This window comes from Callithrix jacchus, chromosome 2 (assembly GCF_049354715.1).
Source record: "Callithrix jacchus isolate 240 chromosome 2, calJac240_pri, whole genome shotgun sequence".
In the NCBI taxonomy this organism is placed as follows: domain Eukaryota; kingdom Metazoa; phylum Chordata; class Mammalia; order Primates; family Cebidae; genus Callithrix; species Callithrix jacchus.
Genome location: NC_133503.1, coordinates 169,834,348 through 169,847,310, shown reverse-complemented (window position 1 = coordinate 169,847,310; position 12,963 = coordinate 169,834,348). Strand labels below are relative to the sequence as shown.

Below are 12,963 nucleotides of genomic sequence, written 5' to 3'. Positions count from 1 at the left end.
CGCAGAAATGCAGTAGTGAATCTAGATGGCTTTGAATCTGTTAAAACTGTTTATGTATGGACAGAGTTTCAAATATGTCTTTAGAATGAAACACACAGGTATACTCCCGAAGCCAGAGAACTTACATTAGACAAATGAAAGTATATTCTCAGAATTCAAGATCACGTCTTCCAGAAAATCTGTGCATAGAACTGAAACTCTATTTTGAAACTAGCAAAATCAGTATTGAAAATTAAATTTTTTTAATTTAAATTTAACTTTTTATAAGAAGGTCTCACTCTGTAGCTCGGGGTAGAGTACAGTGGCACAATCATGGCTCACTGCAGCCTCAACACGGCACCCCTCCCCCACACAACCTCAGCCTCCCAAGTAGCTGAAACTACAGGTGCTTGCCACCTTTCCTGGCTAATTTTTTTTCTTCTTTCTTTTCCTCCTCCTCCTCCTCCTCCTTATTCTTCTTATTCTTATTATTCTTCTCCTTCTTCTTCTTCTTCTCCTATTTCTTTTCCTTCTCCTCTTCCTCCTCTTCCCCCTCCCCTCCTCTTCCTCCCCTCCTTCTCCTCCTCCTCTTCCCTTCCTCCTCCTCCTCCTCTTCCCCCTCCCCCCATTCCTCTCCTCCTTCTCCTCCTCCTCTTCCCTTCCTCCTCCTCCTCCTCTTCCCCCTCCCCCCATTCCTCTCCTCCTTCTCCTCCTCCTCTTCCCTTCCTCCTCCTCCTCCTCTTCCCCCTCCCCCCATTCCTCTCCTCCTTCTCCTCCTCCTCTTCCCTTCCTCCTCCCCCTCCTCCTTTTTCTTCATCTTCTTCTTATTCTTTTTCTTCTTCTTCATCTTCAAATAGAAATGAGATTTCACTGTGTTGCTTATGCTGATCTTGAACTCCTGGGCTCTAGTGATCCTCCCACCTCACCCTCCCAAAGTGCTGAGAGTACAGCCATGAGCAACCATGCTCAACCAAAGCCTTTTCTTTAACAAAAAGAGACTTTATATTTTCATCCCTTTATTCATTTATTTATCAGCATTTATATGTGTATAGCAGAACCCAGGCCTAGTGCAACAGCCCTAATACAGAAGACTAACAAGTAGCTCAGTGCTTGAATAAGAAAACAAAGGCAGTAGCTGTCAACTATAAGGATACTAATTTTAAGTGAAATATGGTAATATTTAGAATTCGCAAAAATAGGGGTCTATTTTAAAAAGAGCCGCACAAAGACTGATTAAAAAGCAAATGAGAAGTTAGACCCAAATAAGGTGTGAAAGGCAGCGGCAGATCAACTAATGTCAAGGTTTTCAATTAAAAGAAGTTGAGATATGAAATCATGAAAATCAATTAGGAAAGGAGATTAATTTTCTTAAACATCTACCAAGTGCATTGCAGTCAGCCAGACATTATGAAGCCCATTATTTATTTCTAGTCAGAGGGGTCAAATGTTAAAACTATAAAGCACTGACAAAAAGCATGTATGTTAACATGAAATATTTTAATCAACACATACTCAATTTTTATTATATAATAAAATAGAACGATATAATCTAATGATTAGTAGCATCAAAGAATGTGTAGAAGGGACATACACATGTGATCTAGGTTCTCTACCTTCAAGGAGAAACTGGTCTTTGAGGACTTTGTTTTGTGTAGTTTTATAAAAACTACCAGTTTTTTTTATCCTTCTGTTCAGATAAATTTATGTTCCCCTGTCTGACAAATAATCAAATATGTGTCAAAAATTAGACCTTCAGGGGAAAGAAAAAGATGAGGCATGAGGCACAGCTCCTTTACAAAACCACCTGGCAAGGATTTCAAAGCTTTGCACCCTTTTTGTAAGTCAACAAGTTTGCTGTGGCATTGCCACAGAAGGTAGGACTTAGGCAGGGATGAAGGGATGTCCAAGGCAGATCTTGCAGACACACTACCATGCATGCTCTATTATTCCTTTTTCTCACCAAGGGACAAAAAGTTTAGCTAAAAGCCATGCCCCTCTTATGCATGAATCAATGGATTCAAAAGTGAAGAAAAGCATAGCACTCCTTTTGTCATACAAGACACGTGTAAGAGTGAAGTGTGCAAACGGGCTGAGTGTCGGCCTGCTGGTGAATCTCAGCTCCACCACTTACTTACAACACTGCAACATTGCACAGTTTAATTAACCTCCCTGTGCCCCAGTTTTCTTATCCATAAAATGGTGATAATAACAGTCAGTGCATTTTCTGGACTATATAATAGGGGTAATGGATTGTGAGGATTCACCAGTTAAAGCACTCACCAGAATGTCTGCTAAGTAATAAGCACTCAATAAAATTTTTCCAAAAAACAGTGAACAAATGGTGGGGGTCAGAGCTTAAGCAAAACTGAGGGTAGAAATTGTGATTACTTAAAATAACAACATGGAGTTATTTCAAAGGCAGGAATCCCTCGGATGAAGTGAATAGAGTCACTGAAAAGCAGAAAAGGCCACAGAAGCTTTACCATTACCTTCCAAAGAGAAACAATCAATTTTTGAAAATTTGGCTTAAAAAATACCCTTGGCTTATATATGATGAGATGTTAATCTTATGTTCTGTGCCCTGTGTCGTAAGCATGGAGTGAAGTCGGGGGAAGTCAAGCGAATTTTTTCTATGGTACTGACAACTTTAGGACTGAGTTTCTCAGTGCACATCATCTCAGCGAGGCTCATGCCAAGGCTTCATTACTGGAAGCACCGAGGAGTTCTTCAGTGAACAGAGCAACCACCAAAGTAATGATGAAGACCATGAGCAAAGGAACCCTCGGGAGAGTAGAGAACTTGTTCAGATCATGCCATGCTATTGCCAACACCAGGCGTCCCCTCAAAGATTTTATTTGGATGTGCAAGTTGGATGATATGAAAGGTGTTGATATTGGCCCAGTATTCAGAACTAAAATATCAGCAAGAATGTTTACACATTTTATTGCTGAAGTAGAATGAAAAAATCTAAGAGAGAAGCTAGAAAAATAGTAAATTTTTCTCTGTCATCAATGATGGAATCATAGTTTAATCAAAGAAGCCAAACTTGTCTATGTGCAGTTCGCACATGCGGTAAGAGTGCACTGTCAAATTGTTGGGGTACAGGCAGTAGAAAGAAGTGATCCTCTGGCAATAAACAATGCCGTTGAGAAAACTCTTGAGAGAAATCTTCAACTTAGGCTGTCAAGCCAAGACTGGGCAAAGAAGCTGGTTGGTTTTGGAAGTGATAGTACCCGTGGCATAGAGGGAGAGAACAACAAGGTAGCCCTGCTATTAAGAGAAATACAACCATGTATACAGACTATTTATTGCTTTGCACATCACCTTGAACTAGCTTACAAAGTGGTGTTCCCGAGCATTCCTCTGTACAATGATGTCAAAGACCTCCTTCACAGCATTTATCACTTTTATCACAAGTCTCCTCTTCATGAGAGTGCTCTGAGGACTGCTTTCAAAGGCCTTCACCTTTGACCTGCGATGCCTTCTCAAATAGGAGGCAGGAGGTGCCTTCATGGATTACAGGCAGCCCTCCAGAACTTTCTCAAGGGATATCCTGCAATTGTTCAGCAACTCCAGTCAGTAAGTCATTTTGAAATACCATATTGTTTTACTTTTTCAAAATCACAGACCATACTTCTCCTGAGCTCCCCAGAATCATAATTTTGGGAAAGATAACCACCATGTTCTTCCCAGCCCGTGCTACAGGCAGACGAAAGCAAAAGTGACGCCAGTCAAAAGAAATCCAAAGAACTTCTAGAGTCTTTTCTCCAAGCCGACGTTGTTAAATTTGCCCACTTCTTGTTGGATGTCATTAATGTCCTTAGCATTCTATCCTGTGTCAGTAAAAACAGGAACTCTTCAGTTGCTGACATATTTGCCACCTTAGAGTCAACGCTGGAAATGCTCCGAAATCATCAAACAAGGTAAGAGGCTGGGATCATCGAGATCTGTCAAACCAGACAGTTTGACTTGCAAAATTATCTGCCAGATTTTTAAATTTTAATTTGTTAGTTGTTATTTGGGTGATTTTTTTTTTTCTCCCCAGACTAGGGCCAAAGGAATGCATAGTGGATTCAGTCACACACTTTCACAGAAACTGCCTCAGAGGGCAAGAAAACATTTCTGCTGTGAGAAATACTGTTTTAACACATCTTATCAAGAGGCTTCAAGGCTGTTTCAGAGATGCCAGCCAAAATGTAGTGAGGGCTACCATGATCGGAAGTTTTAAATTGTGGCCCACAAAGATAAATCAAGGTAATCTATATGCACTGACTTTGAACCTATTCTCTGATGGTCTGTATGAGTTTCTTTTATATATATGACTCTTCCTGGTATCTTGATTACAGAATTTGGAGAAAAAGAGGTATCAATCCTGACTACACATTATGAACTGGTATCAGAAGCTGCCAATGTGAAACTTAGTGAAGTGGATACTGAATGGAGGATGTCGAAGTTAGAGATCTGTGCCAGGTAAGCAAGAAAGCACGCTGAGGAGAGTGGCTGATGTTTATAAATGTTTGGGTAAAAATCTTTAACATTTCTTATCCTCCCTCCTAGATTTCAAAACATTCGACAACTGACCTGGGATTTTGTGAATTCCATTTACTTACACAAGTATCCAAATATCCTGACATGAGTCGACATAGTGCTGACCCTTCCCGCAAGTCCAGCTGAAGCAGAAGGTGGCTTTAGTCAGATGAAACGGACCGAGTCACACGTGCATCCAAAAGTCAAGGCTGAATATTTGACAGATGTCCTAATCATTCAGTTGAATTCTCCAGACATTAATGATTTTGACCCTAGGAAAGCTATCCATTTATGGAATGCAAGAACACCATCTTCAACTGGTGACACAAGTTTTAATTCGGATTGCTCATCAAACTCAGAAAGCCATTATGAAAGTGATTAGCAATATGCAAATGTTGACATTGTAGTTGCATAGCAATGTAATTTTTTTGCATAGTAAAAAACATAAAATAAATAGTGTTCAGAAACCTGAAATTTAAAAGTAAAACAATAACTTGTCTTCACATCAAACAAAAGGCATTTGGTTTCTTCCAAACATACAGAGTGAAGGGCTCAAGATTGTTTCGCCTGTAACTTTCTAACTTCACTTATGTATTCGTGTGTTCTTTCACATACTTTGGGTGAAACTGTATGCTTCTACACATGTTATTTTGATGTCATTTTTTTGAGAGTTATCACTAAGGGTGACCAGACTATGATTATGGCCTGATTTCCCTTAGGCCTCGCATATAATTCATAATTTTTCCTTGATAATTCTGAGTGATAGCTGCATTAGGTAGTTAGCTTACAGCCAAATTAAAAGACAGCTTCTCTTTTCATCTGTAAACAAAATTTGTAAGTTTATGTAATTATGTTATTGCAATCATATCACTGCATGCTTTGGCTATTTAAGTAACAAAGGCAAATATTAAAACAGTTTTCACATTTCATGCTAAATCCTCAGGTAAACCATTCTTATGTAAACTGAAAGCACTGTCCTATGATACTATTTTGCACCGTATCCATTAGAGGTAGCAGAAATGTATTGCAGCGTACAAGATTTTTAAAATTCTTTGAGCCTCTTTATGGTTTCAGTAGATTTTGTTTATGGCTGTAGCTTGAAGAGCATGACTAAGTTATGTCTGACTTATCTAAAAACCAACGTAGGATTTTATAAACCTCAGTTCACTGAAAATTCTGCTGTCTGGGAAAATGCTCTCATGTCTATAAAACTGGATGCTCAAGTTTGATGAAAAAGAATACAGAATTTATTTCTGAACAGCCAATTATATCAAAGAAGAAATGTTTTGCTCTTGCTACCCAGAAAATTACCTTCCAAATCTCAAAACTGTGTATTTGATTTGAAGCACTGAAATTTTAGAAGAATTATTGCATTTCCCTGGAGGTTAGAGGAAATGATAAAGTTCATGTGGACTTTTAGAAATGCTAAAAACTTAGTTGTAGAAAGAAAACCTTGGGATAGTGTGTCTATGTTTCAATCTTTTTATTCCTAAAACAAAGAATAGCAATGTACTCTGGACGTGAAAGATATCCTGGATACACATTAGGAGTCTCTCCTTGTTCTAGAAGGTACCCTTTTGTGTTGGTTAGCCAGACATTTCTTTTAAAGTAGATTCATTTATTTTGTTTTCTTATTTTTTTCTTAATGCATGTGCATGCAATTTGAAATGAAAAACAAAGCAGACATCTCTTTTAAATAGAGTTAAGTAGGTTCATGCATAACAGCAAAGAATTTAAAAGGTTAGTGGTCTTTCATGAAATACTTAGGAATACTGAGCCAATTAGGTGACTAACTTAGCACTTTCAAAATCCAGTAATTTAACAATTCAAATCTCTTTACATTTGCAAAAGCAAATATAGTCTGATCCAAAGGGCAAGATGCGGATAAATGTATTACTTTGCTTGTAGTGATGATCTGCATGCATTTGGAACACTTTTATTTAATATTTGCCAAAATATTTTACTCTTGTGCCCTGTTGCATATTGGAAACCTTAAAATCATATTTTTTAAACAAATTCAGCCTATTCTGAGTGAAAGATCAAAGAAGACTCTAAACTGAAAAGCATACGGTTTTATAATTTTACCCAATCTGGAATTAATTGTTACTAAGCCAAAAAAAGGAATTTTGACTTAGTTGAGAAACAATAATGAGACAGCATCAGGAAATTATTATTTTCATATTTCCAAAATGTCTTCTGTTTCTTTAAAGCTTACAGTTTTATACAATATGAATAAAGTGATTTTTCAAATACTCATTACTTTTATTTTAGCAAAAGAAGAAAAAAAGCCATTGCCTAATCTAAGTAGCAAAATATTTTTCATTGTATTATAGGCACAATAGGAAATAAAGCATTTACTGACATTCTCATTGATTTGGTGACCTTGAACCTTGGCACAAACAACTTACCTACTAGTTGGATGCACCTTACCCAACCTGAAGTAAGCTTCTATGTTGTTTGAGTTTTAAAGCTTTGAGCATTCTTACTTGATCAATGAGTCAATAGTTCTAAAATAATGAGTACTTGCATTTAGTAGGCAATCAATCAAACGTGAGTAAATAAAAAAATGAATGAACTTCCAATTAAAACATACAGTATGCACATGCTCAATATTTGAAGAATAAGTGATGATCTGTCACTGACATATTATAGAGACCGTAAGGCTCAACCAGTGAGTTTCTTTCTATAACTACCAGATGGAATGAGCCTAACTAGTAATAGTAGATAATTCTAGTTGTTCTTGCTTTTCATCATAATCTTTTCCTTAAGAGTGTTCAGAAAACAGAATGCTTAAAGGGCATTTCACCATGGGCTGTAGAGCCTTTGCACAGGCACAGCTATAATTTCTATCTCTCTTCTGTTAGAAAGGTACAAAGTTAACTGGAGTGATATGTGTAAATCGATGGTATAATGGTAAACAAAAATCACAGATGTATAGGGAGCAAAAAATGAAACAGTTTCTAGGTGCCGTCTAGACTAGGTGATGTGGACTGGTTGGTAGAATAAAAGAAACAAAAGTCAGAACTGACTCTATGTGCCAGTGAAAAGTACTCCTTCTTTCATGAGAAACTCTAACTATGAAAACATGAGCAAGTAGAGCATCAAGATAGAATCATGTAAATATTCCAAAGATATTTCCTGTTTTCTTCTAGTTACAGGAATTAACATCCTTATTAACAGTCAACTCGGAGTTCGTGGACTGGCGGAAGTTCCTGTTAGTAACCTCCATGCCTTGGCCCATTCCCTTGGAGGAGGAGCTCCTTGAGACCCTTCAGAAGTTCAAGGCTGTGGATAAGGAGCAGTTAGGCACCATCACTTTCGAGCAGTATATGCAGGTTGTTACCAGCCAGCACCTGACGGCATTGATAAAACAGAACACTTGTGACCTAAGATGTGAATTACTCACTGATGTTACATTGCCAGGTCTCAGGCCGGTGCATTGCTTTTCAGCTGCCCACGTCTAGCCACCCAGAGGCAACACAGGCAGTGCTAAAGCCCCAGGCAGAAGCCTGGCTTCCATCCTCAGGGAAAGGATCTGAAAAAGTCAGAACTTCCAGGAGAACAAAGGTTCTGAAAGCAGTTATATAAACTTCATTGTTCTTCTCCTGAGTTCCTAACCAGTGGTTCTTATCCTTGGCTGTACATTAGAATCATCTGCAAAGCTTTTATTAAACCCAATGGCCAGTACTCCCACAATAGAAAGAACAATGATAAAACATGCGCGTGTGTGCGCACACAGAGAGAGAGAGAGAGAGAGAGATAGAAAGCAGTGGGTTTTTTCCTTTGGGGTGAAAGGGTGATGAATGATGACATTGTTTTAGAGAAGTTGAGTTTGAAATGTCTGTGGGAAATGAAGGCAGAAATGTCCAATCTAATATGGCCTGTACAGAAGGGGTCACAAGTCAGTATCATGTAGGTGGTTATTGACTTTATGAATGTATGAGATCACTCAAGGAAAGTGATGGATAACCCAGTAGTGTAATATTTGGCCACTGGACATGGCAGGTGGGATGTAACTGGTAACCTGTGTTAAGAGAAATTTTGGTGGAATAATAAGTACAGAAGCTACATGGCAGAGGGTTGAGGAAATGAATGGGTCTTTAGAAAGTGAAGACAAGAAAAGTCTGTTGATTTTTGAGAATTTTGAGTAAGAAAGGAGTAAGAATAGAATTTCATAACTGAGAGGGGGCCTGAATTACTTACTTTGTCTGTTAATGTCATTATATTGCCACCATTTCACATTGCTGGTAAACATGAAAGAGGGAACTTTCAGAAGGAGCTAACTTTGAAACAGAGTAATATTCTCAGGTGCCTGTATCCCACATGTATTTCACCAAAGCATCGCTTCCTGCTTCCCTTTTCTTCCTTAAGGCACGGGCTGCTTTATTTTGAGAGAGTTCTGAGATTTCCAGGCTAATGGAGTTGAGCCAGAAGAAAAAACACAAATGATGATGAGGCTCTTTCAGGGCTGATCAAGACAGTTGTTCGGTTATTTGACCTCTGCTACATTTTTGTTAAGGTGGTTTTGTTTAAAAAGAAAAGCAGCAGAGCAAAACTTACTCTGTTTGCATAGATGTCTTAAGATTTTTTAAAGTGTGCACTCATGAAATTACTGACCTTCAGTATTTATTGCACGTGGCAACTAACGTAGGATATCGATTTCAACATCCTTTTGCACAAACACAAGAACAAAGGGTGTTGGTAATTTTCACCAAAGTGCTGAGCCAAAACCAGAAAACTATTTTACCAAAGGTGTGAGTTTCTTAGAGAAAGTTGGATGCTGTGTTTAAGAGAAACTCAGAACTAATTCTTTGAACACTGCCTGTGTTTTGGGGAACAGTTGTTTTCTGAGCTGTGCCCTCTCCCCTTCTGCCCTCAGGCCCCCTCCTCTGAAGCCCTCATGTGGAAACGCCCACTTGACCAGCCTGAATGCCTTTCACAGATTTTTCAGCACTTCCCAGCTCACTGCCCCTCCCCCACAATGTTGTTTCACTGGAAACATCAAAATAATTTTTGGTCAAAATTTTGTAAGATTTGTTGCAAACGCCACATTAGGACAGTCAAATAGTATGCCTGCATTGAGGAAATGAAGTTCTCGTTGGTGTCAGTTATAGACTGAGACAGAGGGATGTCATGAACAAGAGGTCCCCGAGATCTCCAGTCATTCAGTTACTTAACAAAAAGTTTTCTAAAACCAACAATGTAACCAGCACCATGCAAGTCTCCACAGACAGACAGGACATAAACAGGACATGAGCAATGTGAACTATTTTTAATGGGGGCACAGACTCCTCCAAAATGTGACTAATCCAAGATTGATACAGGGAAGTGCCTCCCAGCTTCATCACACGTTCCAGCAGTTAAAAGTGGCTAGCACTCTTAATCTGTGGACATTTATTTATAAATTATGTACCTATGCTACAGCACTAATGCATTATGAACGTTATCAAAGATGTGGAAATAAAAATTACAAAAGAATGAGATAAAAAGAAATGTAGATGGGAGTTCTAGTATTTTCTCCTACACCACTGTGGTTTCTGCAGCCTACCTGGGAGACAACTGCTCCAGAGACAAGATTGGCACAATCTCTTGTGGCTTTTAGAGGAATATCTCCGCATAATACATACTTTAATGATTTTCATTTTTATTTTTTATGTAGGCTGGTCTGTGGTTTACAGGAGATGAAGATATAAAAATTCCAGAAAACCCTCTTGAACCCCTGCCATTTAATAGGCAGGAGCATCTTATTGAGGTAATGACTGAGATCTTTAGAACATTCGGCATCATAGCACTGATCACTTTCCATTTCCTTCCACTTTTGTAACTTGCTTTGACTGCACCCCGGCCCCTCAATTCCTCTGCTGTCTCTCCAAAGTGCAGACACTAGTGCTCATTGAGGAGGTAGTGTAGAGAAGCCCTGGAGAGGAGGCAGGAGCTGGGATCTCAGAGCCCTACTGTGAGCTCTCTAAGTGATCCTGGACAATTCCACGGCTTCTCAGAACTCACCTTCCTCATCTGTCAAATAAGCTGTTTTTAACACTTTGGCTCTAAGTTTCCTTCCAATTCTAAAGGCTTAGGATAAAATTTGTCATTTTACCAATGTCCATTTCTCTTTAATTTTGTTGTCCATGGCCCATCAGAGCTTGCCGCCCTCAATATTATTATTATTATCCTCAATAATAACATTGTATGAGCCTCTATTTCTGAGGCCACAATGAAAGTCCAGACCTTAAAAATCTCAATGCCACTCTGACCTCAGTAAGACACGAAAAAAACTGAATGGTAGATTTAGACATCACAGTGAACTATATAATACATAGATCTGTATAATATATAGATTGTTCAATTTCTAGCCAGCCATTAGTTCCAAATTGCAGTACAAAATTGAGCAAGACTCCAGAATGGAGCAACTTCCTTCAACTGGATGCATATTTTTTGAGCACCTCTGCTAGATGCTCCAAGAGAGCAGGTAAGAGAAAGGGTCAGAGAGTTACCAAAAAAGTCCAAGATATAAGGCTGGCAGTTGCAGGGCGGTATTTGATGTGTTGTGGTTTTTAATGAGAAACTGAAGGACTGAGAACAAATTATCCTGGAGAGTTTTGGGATGGTCTCTAAATGCTTTTGTGAACAAATCCGCCATCAACATAAACAGGTTCTTCATTAGTTGAAAGCAACTGGCAGTTTGAATATTATGCCAGGTGAAATCTACTTTCATTTTCAGCCAGAAGTTTTTAGAAATGTCAATCAAAGGCAGAGTCTTTGAGCTGTTCACTTGGCAGCAAAACAGAAAAGGACCTTTTAGTACTTTTGGAGCAGGTGGCTCCCACCTGCCGCCAGAAGATTATGGGAAGGCAAGGAACAAAGTCAGAGGCAGAGGCAGGACTGTGGAGCCTGAGTAAAAAGTGTTATAATGGAACAAAAGATGACTGACGGGTGTGTGTGTGTGTGTTTGTGTGTGTGTGTGTGATGTCCATATGACAGAAAAGGTGAAAGGAGTGGTGTTTTCCATCCTCCGCCCCGGGTCTCTGAGTTCAGTTCAATGCTCTCTCAGTTCAATGCTCAGAAGTTACATAAATCTCAGTGTTCTCACACTGGGATAAAAGCAGAGATTTCACTGTTTACAAGCTTTAAGGTATTCATGGCATTACCCAACCTCTGTGCACCTTGGTTTCTTATCCCTGTCTGGTGGGGCTGTTGTGCAGAGGGAATTTATGTGTGTGGTACTCTTAGAACAGCAATTGACACATAGTAAGTCCTATGTAAGTGTTAGTAAGCAAGCTAAACGCTTGCTATACGTGGTTAAACAGTGGTTAACAACGGTCAACCTGCTAAAGAAAGGTGGGCAAAGAGAAACAGTCAAACAACAAAAGATGTTTGTTTATTTACCTGGCTGCAATTAGAATATGAAATTAGATTATAGGCACCCTCCACCATACCTGGCTAATTTTTGTACTTTGAGCAGAGACAGGTTTTTGCTATGTTGGCCAGATTGGTCTCAAACTTCTGGCTTCAAGTGGTCTACCCACCTTGACCTCCCAAAGTGCTGGGATTACAGAAGTGAGCCACCATACCTGGCCTCTCTCATTTCTTTGAGACATTATTTAAATTTTTATTGAATTTGCCTAATATCAGAAATTATTTTTCCAACTGTTATCTTCATTTATTCCTAGTTAAACCTGTTCATAGTTGTAAGGGGTTTTGGTAACAAAAAATAACATGGTGGAAATACCTTCTGGCTCTAGAAACTTGCTTTTCAAAATATGGGCCAGAACCAGCAACATTAGAACTACTTGAAACCTTGCTAGACATGCAGAACCTTGCAGGACATACACCTTAGGTATATTCTTAATCAATACACATTTTTAAAAGGTTCTCCCGGTCATAAATACACATTTGAGAAAAGCTGGAAGGGAGCGGTCTCCCCAAACAGGCTGCTTAGGTGCCTAGGTGTGGCCTGCGTGTTCCAGGGCTTGGGCCTCTGCTTTGGAAAGTCCCAGAGGATAATAGACTCCCAAGCACCAAATCCTCATGCTGCCAAAGGCACAGGACACTGCGTCAATGTCAGCTTAGGCATTCAGAACGAGAAAATTGCTGATCTGCTGTTTGGTGCTTAGTACACTCTGCCTGGATGTGAAGTCACTTAGGGTCAGTAGCTTGAGCATGAAGTCCAGAGCAGGTGAACCAGTTTAAAGACTTTTTAATGGCTAGAATCCCAGTGGCTTTCGACATCATTTCCTTTCCCTCCTTTCACTCCCCACAGAGAGCAATGGACCAGAAGCCTCATATTTAGGGCCAGGGCCTAGTTTGTCCGGATAATGCTGAGGACAGATAAATGGGTCCTTGTGCTTGTGGCTCCCTTTTCCTGTTCAATGCACAGCCCCACTACCCTTAATTAGTATATAATTTCCTACATACATTAGTAGCATTCATTAGCACATGATTTCTTTCACATTAGCA

General features: G+C 39.3%; 1 protein-coding gene across 14 annotated transcripts in view; it reads left to right on the top strand.

Annotated features, from left to right (window-relative positions):
• The window catches only part of SPEF2 (sperm flagellar 2), a 206,853-nt gene that overhangs the window by 180,471 nt on the left and 13,419 nt on the right, over window positions 1-12,963 (top strand). For 11 of the 14 annotated variants that reach the window (XM_078365609.1, XM_078365607.1, XM_078365606.1 and 8 more), the window contains 3 exons: window positions 6,840-6,946; window positions 7,659-7,841; window positions 10,166-10,258. In XM_078365609.1, coding sequence (XP_078221735.1) covers window positions 6,840-6,946; window positions 7,659-7,841; window positions 10,166-10,258 — 383 coding nt within the window. Of the gene's footprint in view, window positions 1-2,397; window positions 3,903-4,024; window positions 4,234-4,325; window positions 4,450-4,536; window positions 6,757-6,839; window positions 6,947-7,658; window positions 8,074-10,165; window positions 10,259-12,963 lie in introns of those variants that run through there. The other 3 variants (XR_004739959.3, XR_004739958.3, XM_035291689.3) reach the window with 3 other exon arrangements.